We start from the raw sequence: 26,935 nt of genomic DNA on the forward strand, positions 1-26,935 counted from the left end.
CAATATTTACACATAGGAGCACGTACACATGTTTATACATGGGGATCAGTGCCGAAGAGCATCATTTGTATTTTTCAGGAGAACTATTAGGTCCTGTTAAAGTGCTTACTCCATAATGAAACTTTCCCTGGACATTTTCAAAGCTTAAAAAGAAACATTTGCTAATGCTTACAATACTGTTGAAACATAGCTAGGCAGAAAACACTATTTTTAAATAAGAAAACTGAGACAAAGGATTTTGTGATTCAAAGAAAGATAATAGCAGCAGCAGTGCTTGAACTGCAGCTGCACCTTTCTGCTAATTAGTCTTCTTAGACCACAGGTTCTGGCTGCCAATACCTACATCCTGTTAATAGCCTGAAAATTATAAGCATACTTTGATTTTAGACAGAAAATACAGTTATGCATTCCTCAACAAGAATTCCTCCAAGACCAGGTCATATTCAGGAATCTTCCAAATGTAGGAATGCATATGGAGCTTTATGTTATTTCTGATGCTCTTTGATGGCTGAAGTAGATACGCACAACTCCATAAATGTAAAATGTCTACTCCCAGTGGTTTAAGGACCACATGCAATGGGCAGCATGGACTAACGACATAAAGGGAACCAGTCTTCACCTAACAAGGCATTTAACAGTAGCTAGGTGTTGAACAGGATATTTTTTTTCCTTTCCATTGCAATGATGTCAGCATTACACACTTAGCCGCCCTAAGTGATGAGTTACTAACATAGCTTAGAAGCATTTCAGGCTTATTTTTATGCCATTTTTAGAAAGGTGTAAAGCAAAATGAAATAATTCCTTTAGCATGGAACATGAGTAAATGAAGAAAGTGACAGTTACAGTAACATACATCGTCTCCAGACATTCTGCAACTTCCTTACCAGAACATATAACATGTCCTTCACAAAGACGCACATAACACGTCCTTCAGCCCCCCACACCCCACACTCCCCTGAAATCTAACATCTTCTCACGCATTGAGTCAACAAGCAATCACTTGCTTGAAGTTTCAGCACAAACAGAACCTCCCAGGAAACAATGCATACCTTTGTCACAGATGGTGGTGTCAAACACGTCTGACCACCTGCAGTGAAGTTGCAGAAAACTTCAATGGCATCAGAAGGACAGCCAATATTTGGGTCAATCCAGTATTTTCCTATTAGTATATAATCCCAGATAGAAAATTAACCCAAATTATAATTGTTACTAAACAATTTGCTAAAATATTCATATTTTTTGGCAAGCATTAGATTTATTATTACCATAGCTTCAGTGGGAAATAGATAGAAAGGGAACATGAAAATCTTTCCACTACCATAATTCTATTAATAATGAATGCTGAGCAAAATGATCATAGCCAATCAGCTCTCATTACATATGCAATAACTTCTGAATACAGTTACGGTTTCAAAAACATCCTCTCTATCTACGGCTAAGTAGTAAGAATAAATGGCATTTGCAGTCTGCTCTTTATGTATGAAAACTTAACTATTTCCTTGGCCTTGGCTTTATACCCAGAATATATTCAGAAATTTAAATTCTTTTCCTCTCACAGCAACTCAAAGATCTTGGCTTTTTCCACTCTCCTTCTTCCACCAAGCACTTTGTATGACATGCGCTAGTGACAGTAATAAGGTGAATTTATTGTTGTGAACCCATGGAGTTTGGTTCACAAAACGAAAGAGGACACATAAATTAGAGTAGGATTTAGCTTCCCTGAATTTATGGTTAGAAAATAGGTTAGCCTGGGCCATCCGGTTTATGTGTGTATTATCCTGTGAAGTGAAGGACTATGTCAGTGACCTCTGTGGCCCCACAGGAAATCTTTTTAGAAGTTCATAGTTCTAATAAGCATTAGGCTCATCTTGAAGAGCTGATCTGTCCTTACCTATGTTAAGGAACAGAGATTTCACTGTGATCTCTAATTTCATTTCTCATTTCCTCTTTAGTTCATGCTCACACTTGATAATAGGGGTGTTGACAGGTATTTATTTTATTAACCACTCAGAATGAGAATTATGTCACAGAATTGACATTACACATTAATTATTTTTGATTTGAATTATTGATTCAACATCTTCTAAGGTATCAACAGCTACCAGTGTATCTGACTATGTCTATGTATCTGACATAGTCTATTGTATACAATTTTCTCATTAGTAATCTAGAATCTGATCGACATAAAACTCATTCCAAGTTGGCTCTAACTATTCAGAAAACTTTTGATCACAAAATGAGATTAATTTTCAAAAATTTCTGGACACTTTTGTTTGCTTTTATATATAATCTCTATCTAATATCTATATAATACCAGGTAGCTACATACTTCAATCTTTAAAATCCAGAAATTGTAACATAAATAAAGATAAAATAAAGATAACTGACAGATTGTAACAGAATCTAACAAAAAATCTACTCATCCAAATCTGGATATAGATCATATCATTTGGCAGCAATGCATTTCAAAGCCTAGCTGTGTTCAAGCTTTGATGAAAGTGGACACTTACCATCTGACACTTTACGTTCACAGCTAAGCAAATCCCTGCAGATGCGTGCTGGGTTATCTCGTGTGCCAAGGGGATTCTTGATGCTGTGCAGTAAATTGCTAAGGTAGTGCAGCGTTTTGTATATCTCTGTACTGTGATCTAGTAAAGTTACTTCAGTATTCTGGTATCTCTGCCAGGGGCCATTAGCAAATGTGTTACCATAGAGAAGTATCACAACAGCAGTATATGCAGTAAACATCAAGTGGCCATTGAAGAGCCAGACAGAAGCAAAATATTTATAATATATGCCAACAGCCATACAAAACAGGGTAAGAATAACATATTCCAATAAACATATTAGTGCATTTTATTAAAATTATCAGAGCAGTGAAGTTACAGGCAGTTGAAGATCATGCAAATACAACAACATAACACGTTGACAGAAATACAGGTATGGGAGAAAAAGAAAAAAATACAAGTATATGCATCAGTTTTAGATTTTGAGTAGTGAAATCTACTCTTAGACTTACCCTAGAAAATAAATGCAAATATATTTGACTTCACACATGAAAGGATTTTTTTTTTTTTTTTTTTTTTTTTTTTGCAATGAGACCACATACTTGCATAACATTAAGTACGTGTGCCAGTATTTTTTGGAACAGGGCCTAAATGTCACTATAATCTGTAGCTGAACAGTTACAGTCCACTGTGTGTGATATTTTATAAATTTCCATCACTGCTAATTGTGATAAAAAGACAGAAATGCTGTTTTTCCTTAATTCTGTTTAAATTGTATCTTATGTATCTCAACATGTTTAATTACATTCGACAGTAATTGCTTGTAATCCATGTTTTAAATTGTTTTTCTAAAGAAGCCCTGATATTTCCTCAAATAGTCTCTTTATAATTGTATATGTAGATGACAATGTAAATACAGTGAGATTCATACCTCCATCTGCAGTGCAGCATTTGACTCAATCAAAGCTTGAACAGCAGCATTGATATCCACAAGTTTCTGAAAAATAAAAAAAGATATTTCAGAAAATAAAAAACAAATAGAAATATTCTAAACTACAGGTAAGTAAATTTTTCAGTATTCTTGTAGAAGCATACAGATGGTCATAATTTTGTCATTTTCAGAAAATAATTCATTGTGAAAAGTTGCTTTTAAAATAGTATCTTCATTCTCTACAGTTTGTGTGATGTACATAGCAAACACCAGGTTTATTTATTTTTAAAGGACTAAGAAACCCATACAAACAACTAGGTCTTGCAGTTGGTTCTGGTTCTCAGGTTACATACAGCATCACAGATTTAAAACACTTCAAATACTGAGTTTGTCTGAAGTGGTACAATCCCTTAACAGACTAATTGCATTTGTGTATGTATATATACATATATATATATAATCTATATCCATATACACACACACACATACATACACACACACATATACATATATAGGAAGAACAGCAGGGCCAGAAATAACACAAACTTTTCTGTTGCTGTCTTTGTGTGTTCAAATACAGAACAGCAGAAAACCCTTTTAGAGTACGACAGAGTTAACCCGTATTAAAAGTATGAGCATGCCTATAACACTGCCTGTTAAGGACTCAACAGTGTGGTAGAGCAGAGCCAACAGTGTAACATGGCAGGTCCAAAACCGTATTACTGTAGCAATGGAAATTGTAGAAAAATGTATTTGCATTTCACTTACAGTGACAGAATAAGCAACTGAAGATGATCCTGTATTTTCACCTTCATCAGAGGATTATATTGTACTTAGGGTAGTTACAGTACTTACTCTTGGTCCTGGTGGTCCAGGTGGTCCCTGGAAAATGGGAGAAATCACAGATTAGGTGCTTCACGTGTTTATTTGATGAATTCACAGTACAATAATACAGGCATTTTTATTACACTTACAGGTGGCCCTGGCTGGCCCTGAGGTCCCTGAGGTCCCTGGAAGAAATGGAAATAAAATGCAGTGGTTATAGATGAACATTTCAGCTTTTATATTTATATATGTTTTTAATGACAAAATGCCACAGTACATAAAGTACATAAAGTACATAAAGTGAAAATGTTTGTGATACGGGTCTCGGTAAAACTGAGATTATTAGTTATTATTCTTAAAGTAGTACGCTCTGTTAACGTGAAATTACTCCTGTGAGAATTTCTGGGTTGTCTGTTTACCAAAACTTATTTATTTAATCACCTGTGGTATAAAAGTTATACAAGCTATTAACATACAATGTGACAGCATTATGCACATGTTGCCGATACAAGTACTACAGTGGATGAATGATCATAAACGCATTGTAAAAAAAAAATTATAGATTGCTGTAAAAAACTGATCCGTTTGACTCCACAGATATCTACTAGGCATTTATTAGCTCCATTTATTAGCAGTGCCACTTTTCAGCCAGAACATGTTAGGTTCGTTTTTAATTTTTAATAGTTACTGCAGGCTTCCTTCATATTAATGAAGTTACACCCATGCTCCTGACCTTAAGAAACAATATTTTAGCATGCAGGCAGATACAGTAGGGAGGAGAAGAGAACGAACAGCTGCTTTTCCCTAGTTTATAGTGCCTATAACACACATAGTCTTATACCTGCATTTTAGTCTTGCCTCAGGGTTTGATGAAATGTAAAGTCTGTCTGATTTAGCCTTTCTCTGAGCAACTATTCATGCTGAGATAGAATGATTATGAATATCTGTAAATATTCAGTAATACTTTTGTCTCTGTTAGATTCTCTTCTTCAGTCTCTATATGCTTAAATCCTCTAGGAGCTGCTGTAACATAAACAATAGCAAGAACAATGACAAGGGAAAGAATAAGTGGCAGTGGCTTAATGCAAAAAAAAGAGAAGGAATGAAAGGCACAGACTAGATCTGCATTATGTATTAGTAAAACCATTTAACATAACTGAGTTTATTTAAGCAAAACACTCTTTAGTTTGTACTTATTGTACCTATTATTCAAGTACAATGAGCTGTTCCAGCAAAAACACTCTTATACCAATATGGTTATGCTAGTGCTAAGTCTCTGTAAAAAGAGAAATAATCTTATTTGACATGGTAATTAATGCTGGCGAATATTGTGAAGCTAATCTAGTCAAAGAGGTATCAAGTTGTAAATCACTTAATATAGGAATAAGAAGTATTCCTGCTGTGAGATTTCACAGCAAGATCTGTGTGAGTGTCACTGCAAGATACAACGGCTGAACTTGGACTGTGCTTCAACCTGCCACCAGCTGAGGCAGCTGTTTCACCTGGAAATGACCAGATGGATAAAACCAGATTCAATTTTACATTGATTTATGTATATTTAAATAAAGAAGACTTCAAAGCATATAGGAGCAATTTATTTAAGTCACTGAGGCTCCAAATCTGTCAATATAAAGACAATACCAGCTGCATTTTTCACTATTCCTATACATACTCATAAAGTACAGTATATGGTAGCCACCTGGGAATAAATCTGACAGGGGATTATGATGACCTCCACAACTGTATAAGGTTGAGTGTGCCTGCACATCACCTGCCCTGGCCATGCCAGAGGGGCTCAAGTGCTGGAGAGTGAAGGCTGTGAAAAGAAGGGGCCATCATGCAATTCCTAGCACCAGACCAACAAGGCTATGATAAGGGACCACAAATGATTTTGAGGCCGAGATGCATGTTTTGTGCAAGTTCTGTGGGAGAACTGAAACTGAAGCTATTTCTGGGAGTTTAGAGATATGGCTTTCTGACAGTGAAGATGACATTGATGGCATAAGCACTAGTAGACTAAAATTCAACTTTCAAAATAAATATGGTCAGGATGCATCAGTTGTGTTTCATACAACTGTAACAGTATAAGAGACTCCAAGTCATTTTGTTGGTAAATTTGTACTGATATTTAATTAAGGCATTAATTAGTATTAGATTAGATTAGTATTGAAAAATGGAAATCGGAGGATAAGTCATTTTAGAATATGCAGTAATACAGAAAACTTTGTAGATTCTGTGGCAAGTACCTAGATTTCCCTTTTTACTCTGATTTTCATTATTGTCCAGCTTGAAGTTTTCTTTAAAATCCTAAGTTCAAGTCCTGAACTCTATGATCATACTTGGAGAAGTATGTTTAATATAAAATGAAAGAGAGTGTCAAAAAGAAACTTAACAGATGAATCTGACAGCGTGTGGACATATTTATCTTGGTTCAGGACTTGATTATGCAAACATCGAGTCAAGCAAGGCACAAAGTCTTCTGCAGTTTGTCCCTAAGTAACCACTGCTCTGATGAATAGATGCCTTTGTTCTCTGAGTGTTGAGATTTAGAAATTCCAGTGGATTTTTCAGATGACTGAATACTTCATCTAACATTCTATATTCTTGGCATATGCCACAATTTTAAGATTTCCAACATCTTGGGACTAGAACAGCTAAAAATTATAGTGGTTCTTGAGACAGAACTGAATACTTAAAAAATCAAAAAGTGCACTGTACTAATGAATTTCAAGTATTTTGCAAAAGATAAATGTGATTTGTCTTGATTTACTGTCACCTTGCCAATAAAATTCATGTGGAAAAAAAGGCAAATAGTGAATGCTATTTGGTAACTGTAGTAAACTTCTTTGGGGGGGGGGATATTAGATTTCTTAAATGCATTAAAACTTCAAAAGGTCTATATCAATTACTTTTACAAGCCTTTAAAATGTAACAAAACAGCACGAGTGTGTTGAAAATCCTGTAGAGATGTTATAAATGTTCTCTTTGTTTGTTATAGAGCAACAGAATAAGGTTAAATTACACTTTTCATGGATTAAGCTAATTGCAGAATGTTTCATTGGAATGTGCAGGATTACCTTTACAAATCCACTTAATTTACCCTTTGATCATACTAGAATTTAAGTGAGAAGGTTCCATTATAACTCCAGTATACTGAGTATAATTCTAGTTCATAATAACAAAATCAGACAATAGAAATGTTAGTTTTAATGTGCTCTTTAATTCCTTAATCACCCAATTTGATTGCTAGTACAGAAGTTCAAAGGCCAAAACTCTAATCTTTTTCTAAAACTACAAGGCCCTGATTTTATATGCAATGATACACATGCTTAACTTTGAAAACATGAGCAATCCCAGGGACTTCCATATTTTCCGTAACTTTTGAAAATTTTCAAGAAACAAAGTTAAATAATGATTTTAAATCAATAACAATTATTTTAAAAAGGAAAAAAAATGTCATCCCAAGTAATTAAGCTTTCCCTGATCACTTCTGTCACTTTGATGTTATTTCACTATGTCTCAGAATGGGTAAGCCATAGTAGCATCCTGCAGTACAATACTCTGATATACCATCCAGCGTAGCAGCAGCTCTTAATTACTGTAAACCTAAGATAAAAGTTCATAATAGAAAAATTACAGATTGTGCTTTATCATATTGTGCTTATATAGTATTATTATTATTATTATTATTTTACTTTTAGGATAGTCAAGCACTGGAACACTTGCCAAGAAAGACTATCTAATCTTCGTTCCTGGAGGTTTTGAAGATGGTAAGCAATGTGGTTTTATCTCAAAGCTGATTATACTTTAAACAGGAGGTTGGACATGGAATACATCAAGATCCATAATAACCTGGATTTTCCTATGATTCTATATCATCATCCATTACGTACTATTAATGACATGGAATAAAATAAAAAATCCTAGGTAAATGAAAACACTTTCAGAAATGTCAGAATACTGAAACAATATTCTAAAAAGCACTCCATGATTTTCTAAATGTTTCAAAGTGATATGAATATTTGGAATTTATTATTTTTTTTTCCAAAAAAAATCTCGATCTATCAATTTTTCTCTGGAAATAGCCTACAGAAGCTGAACTTTGGTTCACCATTGACCTAAACAAGGAGGCATGATTTTACATTCCATGTTTTTTGGAGATTACACAGTTGCATGAAAAGCATTTTCTCATCTTTGTTTGTGAAAATATTTGGGAATACATCCTTTTCTTGGCTAGAAGATTGTAAACTATTGTAAAGTAATTGTAAACTCTATTGTAAACTAATGCTACTGCGTATAGTTTAAAATTAAACCTTCTTCTGAAAGCAGTCTTAGGAGATGAATTAGTGATTTAGGAAATCATCTTTTCTTTTTCTTTTTTTAATGTCAGCATTTAGTTCTATGCTGTCAAAGAAATTCTTACGAACAAAAGATGAGAAAAACACAGTTGAAATGTTTAATAGTAGTATGAATTACGAGCCTAGTTTTCCTCTTACTCTGAGATAACAATCACCTCAAGACCCTTAAAATCAATGAGGAAAGGTCCTTGAGACACATACACCAAGCTTCATTCTAATCCTTAATTCTTTAATTTTGATTTTTATGATTTATTTTTCAAAGCTTTTATAAGGCAGGTTGGAATTGTACACAGGTGGATGCTTAAACCAAAATACAGTAAGATGAGGAACCAAATGACTTAAAGTGAGGCGGGATAAAAGGCAGGGTAAGAGCAACAGGAACCAGACCACGTTGGCCAGTTACCATAAAAGGAAGCAATTATAAATCTGTCATATAAAGTACTGTCATAAATACCAGCTAACATTGTATTCACATTTGCTATAAATACAATAAATTGGCACAGTCATCAGTAATTGGAGGCCTTACTAGCTCTATCAATTTTTAAGTAAAATCAAGCATTTAGTAATATACAAAAACAAATGTACTACTCTTACTGAAAACAGAGCGAAACTTCATTACCTATCTGTACTGCCTACTGCTACTGCAGTCAGCATATGTTGCATAGACACCAACCTTCAACTCCAGGTTTTTCCTGTTCTCCTCTACAGGAGATGATGTGTAGATGTCATGAACATGGCATTGTACACACATTGTGCCGTGAGGTACCAGAGAATTGACAATAAATGTGACAAAGGATTTTGCTTTTAGAACTGAACTGTAACAGATCTGGAGTATGTGACTGCTCCACGATCAGGGCCCTATTGCCTGACAGCATACACTTATCAGGCATGCCTGTATGAACCGGCTTGTACAAAAAAAAAAGTCCAACTTTGGACTCATGGTCCAACCCTTCTTAGACAGCACTCTGCAGGAGCACAACAGGGCTGTCTGGCATTCTGAGCATGCAGAAATACATTAAGTGTAACACATGAATACTTTTTACACAGCCAAGAGGACAAAAGCACAAAAGTTGTTTCAGCTTACCATTTCACCCCTTGTGCCCTTTTCACCTCTTGGTCCCTGTAAGAAAGAAGTTGTTAAGCCAGCATGCTTTCTAGGCTTCTAGGATTGAAATAAGCAAATTAATGTGATGGGATACTAAATGGGATACTACATGGGATACTGCTCCCATGAAAAGTCCAATCTCATCTGTGGAAATATTTACAGCTCTAGGGCTTTAATTTTTCTACATTATTAGAAAAATAATAATGAAAAAAATAATGAAAACAACTTGTAATTCCTAGATTCGGAAAGCTGATTGTTTTCTTCAGGTTGTAGATGATTTTTTCCTTAGTAATTTTAACTGTCAGCATTCTCACTGTCACTCAGCTGTACTCTCTTCAATTTGATCCACTGTAATAGGAGATAAGTATTTCACTATTGAAGAGTTGAGAGCCAAACATGGCACTCTGTCACTGAAAACAGCTATCAGTTATATATCTGCTTTATTAGCCTATTAGGTCCCCTCTCACAGTATACTCTGGTTTTCCATCTCCATGGCATTTTTTGCTAGTTTTGCACTTACACTGTGTTTCTGAAGCCAGTAACAATCTTACAATTACCTGGAAGAATGTTGTATCTTGATGGCAGCATTTCATATCACATATAAATAATCTCCAACTTTTAATGCTTTCTGAATGATAATGGCAAACTATTACATTCAATATGAAGTCGATTAAAAGCCTTCATACTGGTATACATAACTGTAAAGTTTTCCTTCCGAGTAGCAAAGAAAAGAATGAAGCAAGACTTAAAACGCTGTATTTTTCCCAACAGGTGGAAATAATAGTCTAGTTATAGGAAGAACACTTTCCTTCTCCTTTCTTTTTCAGATATTCGTATTTATTATTTTTATTACGCATTCCTGTTATTTTGAAGATTATTATTACAAATTTTTCAACATTCTCATTCCAAGTTTTGTTGATCAGGCAGAGGAACTTGAGGGGTATAATAAAAGCTTCTATGTGTCTTACATGGGTGGGACAGGCACTTTGGACATAGCAGAGAGAGACAGCAGGTGCTCCTGCAGAATGCTGCTCTGTCTCTGGCATAGGGAATGTGACAAGGGATGGAGAAAGCGATGAGGGCAGAGCTGTCCCACAGCAGAGAACCTAGGGAGCTCTACAGGTCATCAGAAAGGCCAAGACATTTTTTTTTCTAGAAACATTGCAGACGTAAGGCTGAATATGAATACTGAGGTGACGATTAAGGTGCTGGTTTACACCTTGATTTGTCTGCTGCTCCTGTAGAGGTGTCCTTTGTATACTGTACTTCAGCAGAATGCCATTATGATTTTTTTTTTCATCATCTTGTTTGTATCAGATGCTGAAATCACATATATTAGCTTGGCAGCATGGTAATATTACAAAGACAGCCCTACCAGTTGACAAATGGCAAAATACGTCTAGTTGTAAAACAGATTATTAAAAATAAAGGTAGGTGAAATAACCAAACTATCCAAAAGAGAAGGGAAACTTACAGGCCTGCCAGTTGGGCCAGTAATGCCTTCTTGACCAACAGGACCAATATATCCCTGTAAAAAAGCAAAGTGATTTATTAGTCCACCATGTTTTCAAAATGAAGAAAATCCTTATGACATGTCCTGGTTTCAAGTTGCTCAGCACTCAGCACTGGCAAATATCCCAAATACCATGGAAATATTCTCTTTCTGAATACTGAAAATACATCACTACATAATCAACAAGGTAGTTATTTTAATAATTAGTAATAGTTATGTTTGGAAAGCCCACACACATTCTTTTATGTGAGAGGTGATGCACTAAAAATAGTGGAAACTTAAGTACTCTGAGTATTAAACCCAAATATTCATTAAGCTACAATCAGTATTATCTTGAACTATATTACTGCCCAGAAGTGCTCTTGTAAGGCTGCCAGTAAATACTGCTAAAATGTTACTTTACTATTCTGTTTCAATCAGAGCAAACTGTTCATTTCCAGTGTTTATCTTGCATAGGAATGTTTAGAAAAACAAAACAGCTATTAAAACAGGCCACTAAAGCCTTTGCTCTGCATCTGGTTAACTGAACTGAGTAAGTTCTGCAATGTCAATGGCAGCAGTGAGAGCAGAGCATTTTGCAGTAAGTTTTCCCATACTGCAAACTTTCCCCCTTTCCTGCTTTAACTTGATGCTGTAAACTGGATGCACACTCCCAAATATTACAAAATTATTCCACATTTTTGAAGAGTAAGAAAGTAGAATGTCATGAAGAAGACGTCATGAAAAATGAGCTAATGCAGACTAGTAACCCCATAGATAACAAGGAAATATATATATATTTAAAAGGCTACCTATTAATTCACAATGCTTTTGAGAGCTACCCTCTCTTACTGTAGCTAAAGTTTGACCCTTTTTTGTTTCACTGCTGGACAGAGTTAGACAGTCAGCATTATTGCCAGTAAGAAGAAAGAGAGCATTAAACCCCCTCAGACAATGAAATGACAGCAATCAAGAGACTTGTATATGAAATTATTGCTAAGAGTACAATTGTCAGCTGAGGGTGTTTTTCTATTTTTTTTTCCTTTAAGACTGAGAGCCCAGTTCTGCTTGTGTATTGTAACCAGACCAGTGCAGAAGAATAGGCAAAGGGCTCCTAGTGTAGTCAGAGAAAAAGGCTCAGCTAGAGGGCTCCAGCCTTTCCAGTAGGAAAAAGAGGATTCCCTAAATTAAAAATGTGTGCCACCCGCAAGCTATCCTGACAAGCACTTCCATGGAGTGAAACACTTACAATTTGCCCTGTTGGACCTTTTGGGCCCAGAATTCCAACTAATCCAACATCCCCTGCAGGGCCCTGAAAATACAAAGAAGTTTAGTCAAACATGAACATTAGTTATCAACATGTATTAATCTCTTGTTAACAAGGGAAGTAAGATAATTTCTAAGAGCAGTAACAGTGAAAATACCAAGCTCACTGACCCAGACCGTTCATCCTTGAAAGTGGAGTACATAGCTCTGCCTAAAACGTCCCAAGTGCAGATATATTCTAAACAAATTATTGTTAAAGCTGATTAAATCTATGCTTTCCTAACATTTTCACTCTGTAAATATTTTCACTCTGTAAATCTTCATCTTAAGATCTAACAGAAAAGAACGAACACATACTTTTGGACCTGGGAATCCTTGAAAACCCATCAAACCTTGATCTCCGTCTTCTCCCTGCAATAGAGGCAGGCATCCTCACTAATTTCACATTGGTAACTCTTGGGAGTAGTTGTTTTGCATCAAATGCTGTAATTACGTACAGTCTGTCCTTTCAGACCAGCATCTCCTGCTGGTCCTTGGTCACCTTGTGATCCTGGATGGCCTCTTTTACCTCGTTTTCCTGGATGACCCAGAAGCCCTTTCTCACCCTATGAAAAGGAAGATAATACATCCTTTGTTATTTCGTTATAATTGTGGAAGTTATAAATATTAGTTTCTGGTCAGAAGCGTGGAACATGCTTTCTCTCTGTTTTAAGAAATAAACATACTCTATTCATTTCATTTCCATAATTATTTTTCACTAAAATGAAAATATGACCTGACTGTTCCTTGATAACAAAAAAAAAACCACATACATTTCAGGCCATTTCCAGTATGGTACTCGCCATTAAAGTGCTAAAGTACACAAAATGAAATACACAATAGGCAGGTTAGAATCAAATTAAAAAAGTAATCCCCTGAGCATGGCACAGTATAGCTGCCAAACTCCTTGTTGTTAGATTAAAAGTTCATGTAATTTCACATGGAAACTAGGCGAGTTCATGCTAGGGAAATCCTCTCAGGACCATCAAACACACAAAAACCATGTCTAGCTCAGGAGATTACCAATCTGTAAGTAATTAGGGACTAGCCACCTTCCATGACTGTTTTGCACTTATGCTATTTCTTTGGTGTTTCCTTTTAGCTCTAACAAAGACAGACTTTTGGTCTGACTCAGTACATTTGCTCTTAACATTTATTTTGCACAATCTAGTATCCCTTTTCCTTCACCTCACCTATTCCCTGCCTTTTTCAGATTTCATTCTTTTCTGAGCAGGAGCTACCTTCCTACGGTTCATTGCCTAGACAAAGGCGTATAAACTAGACTAGGAGCACTGGCAATAAACACTACAAATAGTGAATAGAGTTTATACTAAAATATCTTCATGAAAAGAGAACAAAGATAGACAGTATTTCCCTCTCCAGTTTTCACTTAACTTGAGGTTTTAAAAACTGCTTACTGATAAAACCACACAGAGCAGTGCATATGATCATTTGAAATGAAAAATCCAACTCCAAATGGTGGAAATTATCAGTAATGTTTCCATTCTTTGCTTCTTTAACCATTGAAATGAGTAGTTAATATAATCAGTAGAAGCTGAGGAGGGCAGCAAAATCTGCAGTTTCACCTTTCACATAAATTTTTATATCAACTACTTGTACAATTAACAGTAGCATGGTGGTTCCACAATCACTGCATGCAGTATGAAGACTGGGCAATATCAGTAATACTTAAACAACAAGGACCTATATGCTTACCTTTAGTCCAGGTGCTCCCACAAGCCCTGGCATGCCTGGCAATCCCTTGGGACCTCGAGCTCCAGGATAACCTGCCAGACCTGCTAAGCCTGGGTTTCCTTTATTACCCTTAGAGAATGAAAAGTAATTGATTACAAGCAGAAGGCCAAACATATATTTTCATTGTATGCAAAAACAGGCATGTAACATACAGTCAGCTAAAGCTGCTTAATATTTTTCTGTATACCTGACACATTGGAGTACATCAAAACATATGAAAAGAATGATGGGCAGTATTTCTTCTGTATTTCTGTTAATTCATCAGAACCCATGATACTTAGCAACATAGCTCTGTGTTTTAACTGTGGGTTAGACTGAAGATTCTGAGGAGTCAAATTATTGCAACTTAACAAGTCACTGATTGCCAAGCAAAGTAAATGCTAAACATGCTTAAGCCCACTGCACACGTTCCTATCAGTGTTCATCACAAACCTTGCTCTGTTGTAACCTAAACATATCCTGCTGTCATCTGTGATGAGAACCTTCTGAGCACCTTCAAGAGAATCAATTGTCTGTTGGAGTTGACTCATGGCATCTCCCCTATTAGCACACTCCTAAATAGGAGTAGTGGCCCCAGATGGATCACCAGGTTGGGTACCAGGGACCTACAAATCCTGAGCATTTTTCTGTCCACAGAACTTGTCAGTTTTATGGACATACCAGTGACTGCTTTCACCTTCCACAGGAAATTATACAGAATAGTTAATGAGACTTAAAACTTTACCCACACCTGCAAATTTGCATATTCAAATTAATAGTCTTTACAGCTGAAACATGTCATTCTTTGCTAATGGTATTTTGAAATCTGCAGAACAGAGCACTAGTATCTGTTACTTATAGAAGACAACTCCTTGAAATGTTTCTTGGAAGAGCACGGTGTGATATCTGTTTAGCTAGAACTCTGAGGATTCTGAGCTCAAAATAAGAAGCCCCTTCTGATAGAAACAAGATGCTAAATTCATTTGCTACGGATGAGCTGAAAATGCTGTTGAGTTTCACACTGTTCATTTTTCACGAAGGGACTCTGCATTAAGAAACAAAATGAGACTCCCTTCCTGCAGAAGCATGCAAAATTCAACATGTCTGTTTATAAATACTACGCACACTAATAATATTAGTATGACTATGTACGCTCTGAAGATATACATATAAAATAAGTTTACCACATCAAGGAAGATCAGAACAGTTGTTATGAAAGTGTATGATAAACTATAAACAATAGCAAGAATTTTGAATGAAAAAATATGTTATTGAATGCATGGAGTTAAGCCAATTGTCATGTTAAAAAACTCAAAATGGAAATTTGCCACCACCCAAACGAACATCGCTGTGATGTTGTTTAGTAGAAAGAACATAGATAGTTATCTTGTATTTCATATGATATTCTACTAAGTATTCATAGAAATAAAAGTGTTATGTGAAACATGATTTTTATGTTAAATGTGATTTCCAGAACTTCTGAATATGGTACTGTGGCTTATAGACCCATTGAATGATAAACTTATATAGCAAAAGTTGTGTTCTTTTATTCATAATCAGAAAAATCAGTTAAAAGTCTCTCTTTAGTACAGGTTATAATGCCACTATATCTAGTTAATATGAAGTAATGGAGTAACTTTTAATATGAAAGATGACATTCTGAATGAAAAGGCCAAAATGTAAGAATTCTTCAGGGTGTTTCTCCTAAATCCAACTCCCCGAAAATCAAGTACTTGAAAGAGATTCAGCAGGCCATTATCTGAAACCTGAGAAGCTCAAAGAGGGTACACCTGCCCCCTATGGGCCTCTTGTTTAATCTTCTGTCAGATAGGCAAATTTATATTTGTAAGAAAGAAAACAAAGAACTGGTCGAATTTTCAAGATGGCAACAGTACTGGGAATTGTTCCTTCTATTTAAACACTCTGGCCTCAGAAAATGTGTAAAGCAGAATGACAAGAAGAGGGACAATGTGGAAAGCAACTTACCTTAGGGCCAGGTTTCCCTGGCAGCCCAGGCTTGCCAGGATTCCCAGGAATGCCTTCTGGTCCAGGGTAGCCCACTGCTCCTTTCTGCCCTGCTGGTCCTGGTTTTCCCTTGAAACAAATTCAAACCAAATATAGGATGGTTGGCTCTCTTTAGCTTCCTCATTACAGAACGACATCACAGTCACAGTATTTCTTAAAACTTAAATAAAAACAGACCCAGTGACACAGATGGCTCTGAGTTAGCATGTTTGATTTAAATAGCTATTGGCTTAACCTTAGATGTGTTGTATTGTGGGATCTAAGCAAATTCAGCTGAAACCATGAGGCTGACTGCTCTTTGTGCAAGGCCTGGAAGATGGCTGAGTGCGTTGATTCTTAAACTGAAGCAAGGAAACCTGATGAAGTCATCTCAGTAACTCTAAAAAATTAACTATATGCGTTCATTTTACTAAATAGCATATTTTTTATGCTTGCAAATATATTCTGTTCAAATTTGTACACATTAAAAATACACACAAACTTCTAATTAGACAAGTTTGTGTTAACTGTTGCTATACTTGCACTGAAAAGCCTTATGTCACATTCACCAAATCAACAGGAATTTTTTCTTAATAATTTTCTTTTAGACTGACACATTTGATCGTAGGGGGCTTGGAGTTCAGCAATTATCTCTGTATGAATTTATCTCTCAGAAATTTAAAACAATCTAGCTAGAACACAGCTCACTGTAAGAAGTGTATTTAACAACTGTCTTACAGATTATGAGAAGCATGCCATCTTAATCTCATTTCTAACTTCTGATTGCTGAAGAATCACATTCTTGGGATGTGCTTTGAGATTTCCTCTTTACTGTCTTTTCCTCCTCACTTCTCCATTTTTCTTGCCTTTCTCTTTGCCTCCATTTGCAGAATGATTATCTCTCTGCAGTCCTCCAGATGGAAGAGCCAAATATTTACAAAATACACAATTTGCTTGCCTTCAAAAGGCTATTCTTCCACTCTGCCCAGAAGGTACAAGCTCTGCAAAGCAGCTGCATTTCTCTGGTTACTGACAATGGTTTGATGCGAGGGAGTAAAATATATTTACAACACGTGTTTGTGTGGTATTATTTATTAGGGGACCAAAATAGCCTTGGATGCATTTTGTTCTTGGTTATGTTTACAGAACACCTACTACTTCCTGCTCTTTCTCTTCCCTCAGGGAGAAAGGGATGCAAATTATTTTCTCCCCAGTTAGCTTCTCCAGAAAGAGCATTAAACATTTCAGTGCATGGCAAGTGAGAAGGAAGATAACCTCAAGAGATCTGTCAGCTGTACGCATCATGGACATACGGATACAGCCTTCTCTACGCTGCAGCTGTTCAAGGAACTGATGGGAGCCAGGAGTGAACAGTAGTACAGCTCTGTGCAGTGTAATGCAATAACTTGACTATGAGCCACATAAACAAATCATTTAAGTAACTATACAAGTAGGAAGCACCTTGTTATAATAGCTGCACTTCACTTCAATGTGCTGAGTAACTGAGTCTAACTCAGGATGCTGTCATAGAGTTTCAAAAAGTCACTCTACTTTCACAGGGGCTCCTTTACACTTCCTGGACGATGAGGTGGTTCTTTAGAGTGAGCAGAAGACTTTCTGCTGTGACTCTGGCATGACCCGATTTTGTTTTTATTAACTAACATATATGTTTCATTTATAACATGAAGATTATAAAACTAAACTTTTGTTACTTACAGGAATTCCAGGTTTGCCCACCTGACCTGTTGCTCCTTTCTTCCCTGTGGGTCCCTAAAAGTTACAAACACTGGTGAACTGACAAGTGTTATAAACCCAATCCTCTAAGAAGAGCTGAGAATCATTTTTCCCTATAGAACAAATATTCACATTGCCTGCCTTTGGACCAGATCATTTCCACTTCAGGAGACAGCAGAAAGTTTTTCAACAAGTTAATACATTTTGTGGAAAACTACACCACTGTAAGGAAGTATGCTTTTACAGCACTTTCAATACCTTTCAAAAATGGAAATAATTTCAAGTTGGCAATGTAGATGCACTGAGTGTATCTGGAGGAAAGTACTAGAAAACAGTGTCACAAATGGGAACATTATTCTACGTTTAGATAAAAAGAAAGATAAAATTTACATAAAACCACTTTTTTTTTTTTTTTTTGTCTTGACTGATCTAGGAATCTGTAGTCTCAGAAAAACGAGTGATACTGACAGAAGATAGCATTCTTGTAAGTGGTTTAGCTACACAGAAGCCAAGTACCAATGCAGAAAAGCTTGAAATAGGTCGGAAGGATCTGAGAATTCTGTTTACAGGATATTCCTCATGGAATATAGATATCAAACATACCAGAAAAAATTAGGAAGTATTCATAAATTACAACACGGGCATTAATTTTATCTTAACTCTCAGATATAAACCCTCAGACAGCAGAAACAAAAATAACAGTTGTAAGCACTGATCAAATAGAAAAGAGCTTCCAAGATTTTCTGGATTAATCATTTTTAAGAGTGCTATTAAAGCAAAAACTGATAATTACACTGCCATATTACATAACATGCAATAAAGTAAAAAAAATAAGTCATTTTAAGTTTTTTTGTTTGTTTGTTTTTCACAATATGAATATGATAAAATCAGCAAAATTGTGTTCTATTCTTTAATTTAATGTCTTTTTGTTAATAAAGGCATACATAAAGTCCACCAATCAGAACAGGAACCTGTGTATCCAAAGAACTCTATATTGTTTTCATTAAAATTTCTGAACACATAAACTAAACCCAGATGATTCAGCGTTGCAATTTATGGGATCAGCTTTGCGAGGCTTGTTATAGCAGCACCAGGCATGCCAATGGAGTTAAGACTCTGTGGATGTTTCCACTATTTTTTTGTATAAATCTTTAAACTCTTTTGGTTTGCTCCAGGCTGGATATTGGTTCCATATTTGCCAATGGCAGTTTTAATCTGAGGGCCATTTGCAAGATCAAGAAAACTTTCCCCAAGGGAAAGGCAGAGGAATGACTGATTTTATCCTTTGCTGTGATAGTTTGTTAAATGCAATATATCTGAGCACATGGTTATAGTACATGCTGACAATGTTTACACATTGTATTTCCTTTTTGTTTCTCCCCATTCCTAACCTACTGTAGATTCTTGTATTCACCTAGAAAATTTTGTAACTTTAACAATCATCTATGGAACATTTTGAAGAAAATTCCTCATTGAAGTTGCAAAGGCAATTCAAGTTGTAAGAAATCTTCTAGCCTAAATCTTTTGGAATCTCAAAGGTAAATAAAAGTCACCCTATGGTAGAATATAAAATATTTTTGGCAACTTTCAACATACCACCAAGATGAACTATTATTTCTAAAGGAAAATATTTAGTCTTTTTTCTTTTTCTTGACTTGTTCTGTCTTTTTAGTCTACTATTCTGTAGCAAAAAAAAAAAAAAAAAAAAAAGTCATCCAAGTCTGAGTGAAAATTCAGCGCAGTGCAGTACCAGGAGGCTTCATTTACAAACCAGAGCAGTAAAATCCTGTGTGTTTTTCAGAGCTAGTTTGTCACAAGGAACTCTATTTAAGGGTATAACTGAATATCACTCAAATTTTTCCAAAAAAGCCTCTCATAATGCTCAATATTACCCCCAAGTAAAGCCTCTCATAATGCTCAATATTACCCCCAAGTAAAACTACTTATCTATCATATTACACATACTTACTAAGATCATTAATCAATTTTCCGTTCTATATATTTATTGTCCCTTCAGTTATGAAAATGAAAGCCAAACACTGAATTTCAACCTTATAAAACAGTAAAACAAAAACCAAACCAAAACCAAACAAACAAAAACAAAGAAACAAAAATATCAAAATGATTTCCATGCTGTTCTGTTCCTACAAGCTTAATGTTTGGAAAAACTAGCCCAATAGTTTCAAAAGAGAATTTGAGTATGAAAACCAACTATTTCCAGGGAAATGCAAAACGCCACTAATAGATACTGTCATACCAATTCCAAGACACTATACACGCATCTTAGATGAGCTAAACTGTGCCTGCAAGAGAGAACACTGTGATCCACATGCAGGTGGCTACTGCCAGCTGTAGAAGCAACCACAAAAACTGTTGGAGCTTCAGTGAGCACTGGGCACTGCTCTGTTCCCACTTCAGACTATGTGACTCAAATGTATTGCTTGGGGATGTAAAACAGTACAAAAAGAACCTTCAGTTAACTAATTAGCAAGAATTCAGTGTAAAACTACAGAACAGCTTGCATCTAGATTTGAGATGATTTGAAACCTAAATATCTTTAGTATAGAGATGTCCAGCAAGCACAGAGGTTTCTTAAAACATATTGTAGCAATTCTGTCTACAGCATCATTCAAATTGTAGTGGCAGACAATGATAAGAATTCAAACAGAGTTCAACTCAAATGTGCTGGTTCAAGTTGCTGAAGACTTCACAGGATGTGCAACTTGAGAACAAGTGATGGAGAGCCCTAATCTTCTTGTAAAGCTGGAACATGTAGGCAAATATTACATCTTTAAGAATATCCATTAGAAATCATGTTTTACTCTTGAAACAAGTCTTATGTATCAAAACCCTATAACTTTCTTATTTTCTAAGGATAGTCAGCAAACAGTAAAAATGTACAATCTTCAATTAAGTGCCCTATTTCTTTACTTTTTTCTACTTACTTCTGAGCCTCTTTCTCCTTTTGGTCCTTGCTTCCCAAATCCACCTGGCTCTCCCTTTGGAAAGAACATATATTAAATAAATAACTAACAACACATCATAGGAATGCAGAATAAAATGCAATTTCAGCAATCAGCAGAGAAACCTCACTGTTTGCAACACTTACTGGAGGCCCCTGCTGTCCAGTTGGTCCTCTAAGCCCTGGAAGGCCTATGTGACCCTGGGAAGCAGAAAAGATAATGTATTGCAATACAAGTAACTGTATGCAAATATGTTGCAACTGTATGCAAAATGTATTGCAATTACAGGTAACTGTAACTGATGTAATGCTCTGTGAGCTACAGATCTCCTTGGAAAGCCAATCTTGGGAAGTGCTGAGTGGCCTCAGCTTCACTGACTTCATCTGGATAAAGCATGCTCAGCTCTCCTGACACCAGACCTTAGGGCTTTTCTTCTTTAAACTCTCTACTCCAACCTCAGTGCAAGAGGGAAATATATATTTTAAACAGTCCTGCACTTTTCTGTGCACAGACTATATTTGGCTCATTGATTTATTAGTACGTCTATCTGTAACTTAAACAGGATATTCCCTGTCAAGGGGTGTCTCTTCTGTTTTTCAACAAACAGAATGAGTTACCAGCCATTTATATTTGCTGGAAGACTGCATACAATTAATGAATGATTATTAAGATTGTATTTTACAAAGCAATAGCACTTACATTTCAAATAAAAATGTTAATTGATTTTGTCTTACAGAATAATTTAGGTAGGAAGGGACCTTTTGAGATCATTTAGAGCAACTAAGCTTAAGCAGGGCCACTTAAGATAGGCACTCCAAAACCTCTCTCTGGGCTGCCTGTTCCAGTACTCAGGTACCCTCACAGTTAAAAAAAAAAAAAAAAAAAAAAAAAAAAAAAAAAAAAAAAAAAGTGTTTTCTTGTGTTCAAATGGAATATTTCATGTCTCTCAAAGCATGCCTTTTGCTTGTCACTACATACTACTGAGACGTGTCTGGTTCCTTCATCCTCATTCCTTCCCATCAGGCATTTATACACATTAAGATCCCCTGCCTGAGCTCTCTTTCCTCCAGTCTAAAGAGTCCCTGCTCTCCTAGACTCTCTTCACATGATAGATGCTCCAATCTATACTAAGAACTCATCAGTGCAGTGAGACACCAGCAAGTGCATCTCAGCATACTAGCAATGAAACTTTTGCAGCATTATGTGTACACACAGCACACTGTGTTCAAATACAAAGAATTAAATAGCGAGAGGTATTACCTTGTAGCCCTCATCACCAGATTCTCCTCTATCTCCACGCTCTCCACTAGGCCCCTGGAGAGAAAAACACAGAGCACAATGTAACAGATGGACTGAAATGCTGCTGCAGTGAAGTGGAAAAAGAAAGCTGGGATTTCTCTCAAAACAGACAGACCAACAAGAGTGAATTGAGGATTACTAATATTAAAGTTAGCTTGTCTAAAGGAATAAACATCATTTTTTTCTAAACAAAATGCATTACAATCAGGCAGGAGACGCTTTCTAACATATTTTGCAACTGAAGACCAGAAGATAAAAGATGAATCTTCTATGGGGAAAAATGAAATAGGTATACTGGCCTCAGTAGAAGTTCTCCAGGTTTACACCCATATATATATATATATATATATATATATATATATATGGTATCAGAATTAAGACTCTCTGTGAATGACTAGACTTTATTTTCAAGGCATGTGAGGAAAACTGTCTTACGGCTTTCATAAGAAAAATGGCGGGATAAGGAATCACTTGGCTGTAACAACAGCCAAGACTTTCAAAAAGACGTCCAGCCACTCATTGGATGAAATAAGAACTGTGTTTTTCTTCCTATGTCTGAAGCGTGAAAAATTGGCCTGGCATCACTAACTGCAGTGCATCTTTACAGTTCAGAAATGAATAGGTTAGCTGCATCTCCTGCATATCCACCAATAGATACTATTATGCAACTGCTTTTATACTCTCCAAGGATTCAGCACGTTCATGGCACGTTTCCTAAAGGGAATCTGCAAAGGGCAAAGGCCCTGCTTGCAATGTTTGAACAGTCAGCACAGCAGTCCGCTCACCTACAACAGAACTGGCTGGAGTCTTCTCTCTCATGCCCTTCCCTAATTAAGTTAAGAACCTAGTCCAGACTGTCTTCAGTTACATCTGTGTCTTATAGGCCCTGCTTTTTGGGGAGGTGAGGTACAAATATTAAGGTCAATCTGAAGAGGAGTAGGCTGTACAAGCACTACTTTCTAGCACAAAGCCTGAATATTAAATGCTTTTAATAAGATTTTGAGGTTGCATTTGTTTTTTGGACATGCTCATAAATGCTTAAAAAAGCAATGCATAGAAATTTAGTAAGCAGAAAGGTTACAAAATTAAGCTTAATCATCTAAATTAGCTTTGGAGTGATAATGAAGTATGTAAAAATATATTTCTGGTTAGTAAAGCAATTAGGTATAATTCAGTATAAACATAGAGGATAAAAATTCTGTTCCAAAATCTGCCAGTCTAAACACAGAATGGTATCATTAGTATAATTAAATGTTAGGCACATACTCCTAAAGCAGGAAAGCGAATATGATTGCCTTTTTCAGAGAGAGATTACTGATTAAAGGACCATCATTCCACAGTTTTGTACGAGGGGGTACTGACTCCTTAGACAGTGATAAGAAGTTTCAGAAAGAGCCTGCGTTGTCTCTTGTATTGAGGTACCAATATAATTTTTTTGAGAAATAAAGACCTACTGGTTCACCTATGGGCCCAGGTGGTCCAAGCACTGTATTGTCTTCGCCTGGGTAACCCTAGAATAAACATATGGGTTAAAAAGTGCATATATGTTTAAATATTAGTAATACAAGACAAAGCATGCTGTATAGATGCTACTAGTGAATGTGATGCTTATGTTTTTAATACAGTGGAAGTGGTAACTCCATTTCAACATGCACCATTTGTTTTAGGAAATAAATATAGGACTAAAAAAAAAAAAAGTATTTGCTCTACTTTTAAATGCAGCTATTAAAAATAATCACAGAATCACAGAATTGTCTAGGTTGGAAGAGACTTCAAGATCATCGAGTCCAACCTCTGACCTAACGCTAACTGTCCCCACTAAACCATATACCTAAGCTCTACATCTAAACGTCTTTTAAAGACCTCCAGGGATGGTGACTCCACCACTTCCCTGGGCAGCTATTTAGAAAATCCTCACTAATTGCTTATTAGCAGTATTCATTGCAAAACTGGCCCTAACATAAGAATAGGTTTCTTTGTCAGGCTCAGCTCTAAATTAATCTTCCTGAAGGGAATCCCTGTACTTGCCTGGGGCTACACAGACTTCTCAGCATTCAAATTTGTTTGCAGGACTTGGAGCAGTAGTGAAAGAACAGTAGTGAATTTGACACTGAAATAGCAACATTGAGGCAATATCCTGCCCCTAACATTTTATATTAAGCATAGAGCTTTGACCATCATAGTTAAACTTCCAGCAAAATCCATGGGAGTACTCACAGGTTTAAAGTTAAGTGAATACTTAGCAGTTCCCACGCTGATTATTTCTGTCAGTAGCATTTACTGAGGGCAGTGGTGCTATCTGATACAATTACATATTTTTTACAATGGGTACCTTGTGTTTTAAAGCCTCAAACATTTCAACTACAGTTCAGAACTTTGCATCCAAATGATCAAGAACTGCAGAAACTGTTCTCTCACAATACTAGTATCTCCAAATAGTGGCTTCGCTGCATGCTGAGGAAAACAGTGAGCTTACAGTAATATTTCTTTCCTTTATGACAACTCAAATTATAGAAAAGTATAATCTAACTTCATACCTTCTCTCCTTTGGGTCCTGGGGGCCCTGAAGGCCCTGGAGGACCTTGATGGCCCTAAAGAAGAAGAAAAAAAAATTAGTTCCAACACAAAATAATAAAAGAAAGAATTCATTTTTTAGATGCTTGTTGTCATTATGTTTTGCTGTTTGCAAAATTAATGGGCACAGGCAGAAAAATTACTCTGTGCAGGAAAACCTATGTGCACAGTTAGAAACTGGAAGTTCTGGCAGGGCTTGATGTAAGTGAGGGGAGCTAGGCTGGTTCTTACTTCAGGGTTAGGGCCACAGATGGACATTACTGTTTGGAGTAGACATGGCAGTCTGGTCTGTAAGAGCAAGACTCAATCCATCTACCGGGATCATTGGAGAACAGTGATTATTTTTCAGTGAAAGTCACAATATTTTTATGCCCTTCAAGTAACCTCATTCAATCATTGGTTTTGTTACTGAAAAGGAAGCTGCCTGGCCAGACAGTAAACAGAAGTGGTGGTTTGCTGAATTCTCTTTATAATGAATAGCTGTAGTAATTTCATAGGAGCTGTATTAACAAATAGAGTGGGATGCACTGGACAAACAAGTTTCAAATCTGAGGGAAAAAACAACTGCTGGTGAACTCACAAAGAAACAACTCACCATTGCTTAAGGCTAATGCTTTTAAATAGGCAATCAGGTGTGATATGAAAGTATGTATCCGAAACACAATACGTTTGTATATTCTAGACACAGATCTCACATGATATTTAAAATTATTTAGAGTACCAGAGTTAAATTCATTAAAAAAATTCATTAAAAAAAACCTCACCCCATAACCTGGAATTCCTAGTTCTCCTTCCGGTCCCATTCCTCCTAGATATCCCTATTAAAAGCAATTATCAGTGATAGAAAAAATAGTTCCCTTTTAAAATGTTACAACAACATACACTTTATAAAGTAATCACTTGGAAAAAAATTCAGATACTGAGATTTGAGAACCACAGATTACTTCCTTGTTACTTCCAACTTCATTCATTAAAGAATACTGGACTTCTCCTTGTGCTGTGGAAATGATGGTCAAAATTTCAGTCCTAACAAAAGAGTTCAAGTCCTTCTCTTGAAAATTAGACAGTTACTTTAGTTCTAAACTTCACGTGTTATGGGAAACAATCCTGCATTCAGTGGTTACAGTATTGGACCTTGGAGCTGTGAGATGGGCAAATTGCCTCAGTTGCATGGAGGGTGCATTTGTTTTTGCATCTGCTATTACACAGTGTGAAGCATGCTTGGAGAGCTTGCAATGAGGGAAATTCATAAAGTTAATGAAAATACCCTTAAATCAGTTAACATTGCCAGACTCCCATTCAATAGGACAAGCAGTCCTCAACTGAAATGCTTTGTTTCAGCCATGACTAAGGCTTTCTTTATGTAATAGCAAACCCCACAATTTCTTTTCTTGGAACTAGAAAGGTTTAAGGAACAGCAATATCACTAAGTTATATCTGGATTGTGGGGCATGTGTACTCTATGGCAAGCCCTGCCATCCTGCTCCTCTGATTACCAGATCAGGAACATGACCGGTGCATGAGATCGCTTCCTGAAGGTCCATGAATTTCTGCCTGGATGGGTGCATAGGTCTCATGCTGACACTTAAAGGCCAGGGCACATATCGATACCTAGGGACTGAGAAGGACTTCCAAATAGTTTAAGCACTGCCTGCATCTCCATCTCCAGCTGGTGATATTTGTACATGCTATACCTGTGACTTGCCTCCTCCCATGGAGAGACATGACATTGCTAAATCATAAATATATCAGCTCTTAAATAATCATGTTTTGTACAAACCGAGGGGCCCCGAGTTCCTCTTGCACCTTTGGGACCAATTTCTCCAGGTTGGCCAGAGTCACCAGCAGGTCCAATTTCTCCAGGAGGGCCAAGCTGCCCTTTTTCCCCCTATTGGTGTTATTGTATTAAAAATAATAAGAGATTGATACTATATTTAAAATGCAGTTTAAATGCCTAATGAAAGCATGTAACAGCATTATTTAAGAGGATTATTATATTTACACGTCATTTACAGTAGTTTTTAGAATGTCTGAGCCCAGAACTCCACAGTGGAAAAAAATAATTTTGATAGAGAATTTCTTTGGTTTAGCCAAAGCTTTACAT

General features: G+C 36.3%; 1 protein-coding gene across 6 annotated transcripts in view; it reads right to left on the minus strand.

The window, feature by feature from the left end:
• Window positions 1-26,935, minus strand: part of COL24A1 (collagen type XXIV alpha 1 chain) — a 151,121-nt gene that overhangs the window by 2,837 nt on the left and 121,349 nt on the right. For 4 of the 6 annotated variants that reach the window (XM_068690206.1, XM_068690205.1, XM_068690208.1 and 1 more), the window contains exons 39-58: window positions 26,612-26,719; window positions 25,596-25,649; window positions 24,795-24,848; window positions 23,712-23,768; window positions 22,219-22,272; window positions 21,105-21,158; window positions 20,941-20,994; window positions 17,978-18,031; window positions 16,244-16,351; window positions 14,240-14,347; window positions 12,982-13,089; window positions 12,842-12,895; window positions 12,468-12,530; window positions 11,201-11,254; window positions 9,706-9,741; window positions 4,413-4,448; window positions 4,294-4,320; window positions 3,439-3,504; window positions 2,511-2,679; window positions 1,050-1,159 (exon numbers count right to left, since the gene is read on the minus strand). In XM_068690206.1, the coding sequence (XP_068546307.1) occupies window positions 1,050-1,159; window positions 2,511-2,679; window positions 3,439-3,504; window positions 4,294-4,320; window positions 4,413-4,448; window positions 9,706-9,741; window positions 11,201-11,254; window positions 12,468-12,530; window positions 12,842-12,895; window positions 12,982-13,089; window positions 14,240-14,347; window positions 16,244-16,351; window positions 17,978-18,031; window positions 20,941-20,994; window positions 21,105-21,158; window positions 22,219-22,272; window positions 23,712-23,768; window positions 24,795-24,848; window positions 25,596-25,649; window positions 26,612-26,719 (1,428 nt within the window). Of the gene's footprint in view, window positions 1-1,049; window positions 1,160-2,510; window positions 2,680-3,438; window positions 3,505-4,293; window positions 4,321-4,412; window positions 4,449-9,705; window positions 9,742-11,200; window positions 11,255-12,467; window positions 12,531-12,841; window positions 12,896-12,981; window positions 13,090-14,239; window positions 14,348-16,243; window positions 16,352-17,977; window positions 18,032-20,940; window positions 20,995-21,104; window positions 21,159-22,218; window positions 22,273-23,711; window positions 23,769-24,794; window positions 24,849-25,595; window positions 25,650-26,611; window positions 26,720-26,935 lie in introns of those variants that run through there. The other 2 variants (XR_011098786.1, XM_068690209.1) reach the window with 2 other exon arrangements.

Source organism: Anas acuta, chromosome 8, assembly GCF_963932015.1.
Source record: "Anas acuta chromosome 8, bAnaAcu1.1, whole genome shotgun sequence".
Classification (NCBI taxonomy): Eukaryota; Metazoa; Chordata; class Aves; order Anseriformes; family Anatidae; genus Anas; species Anas acuta.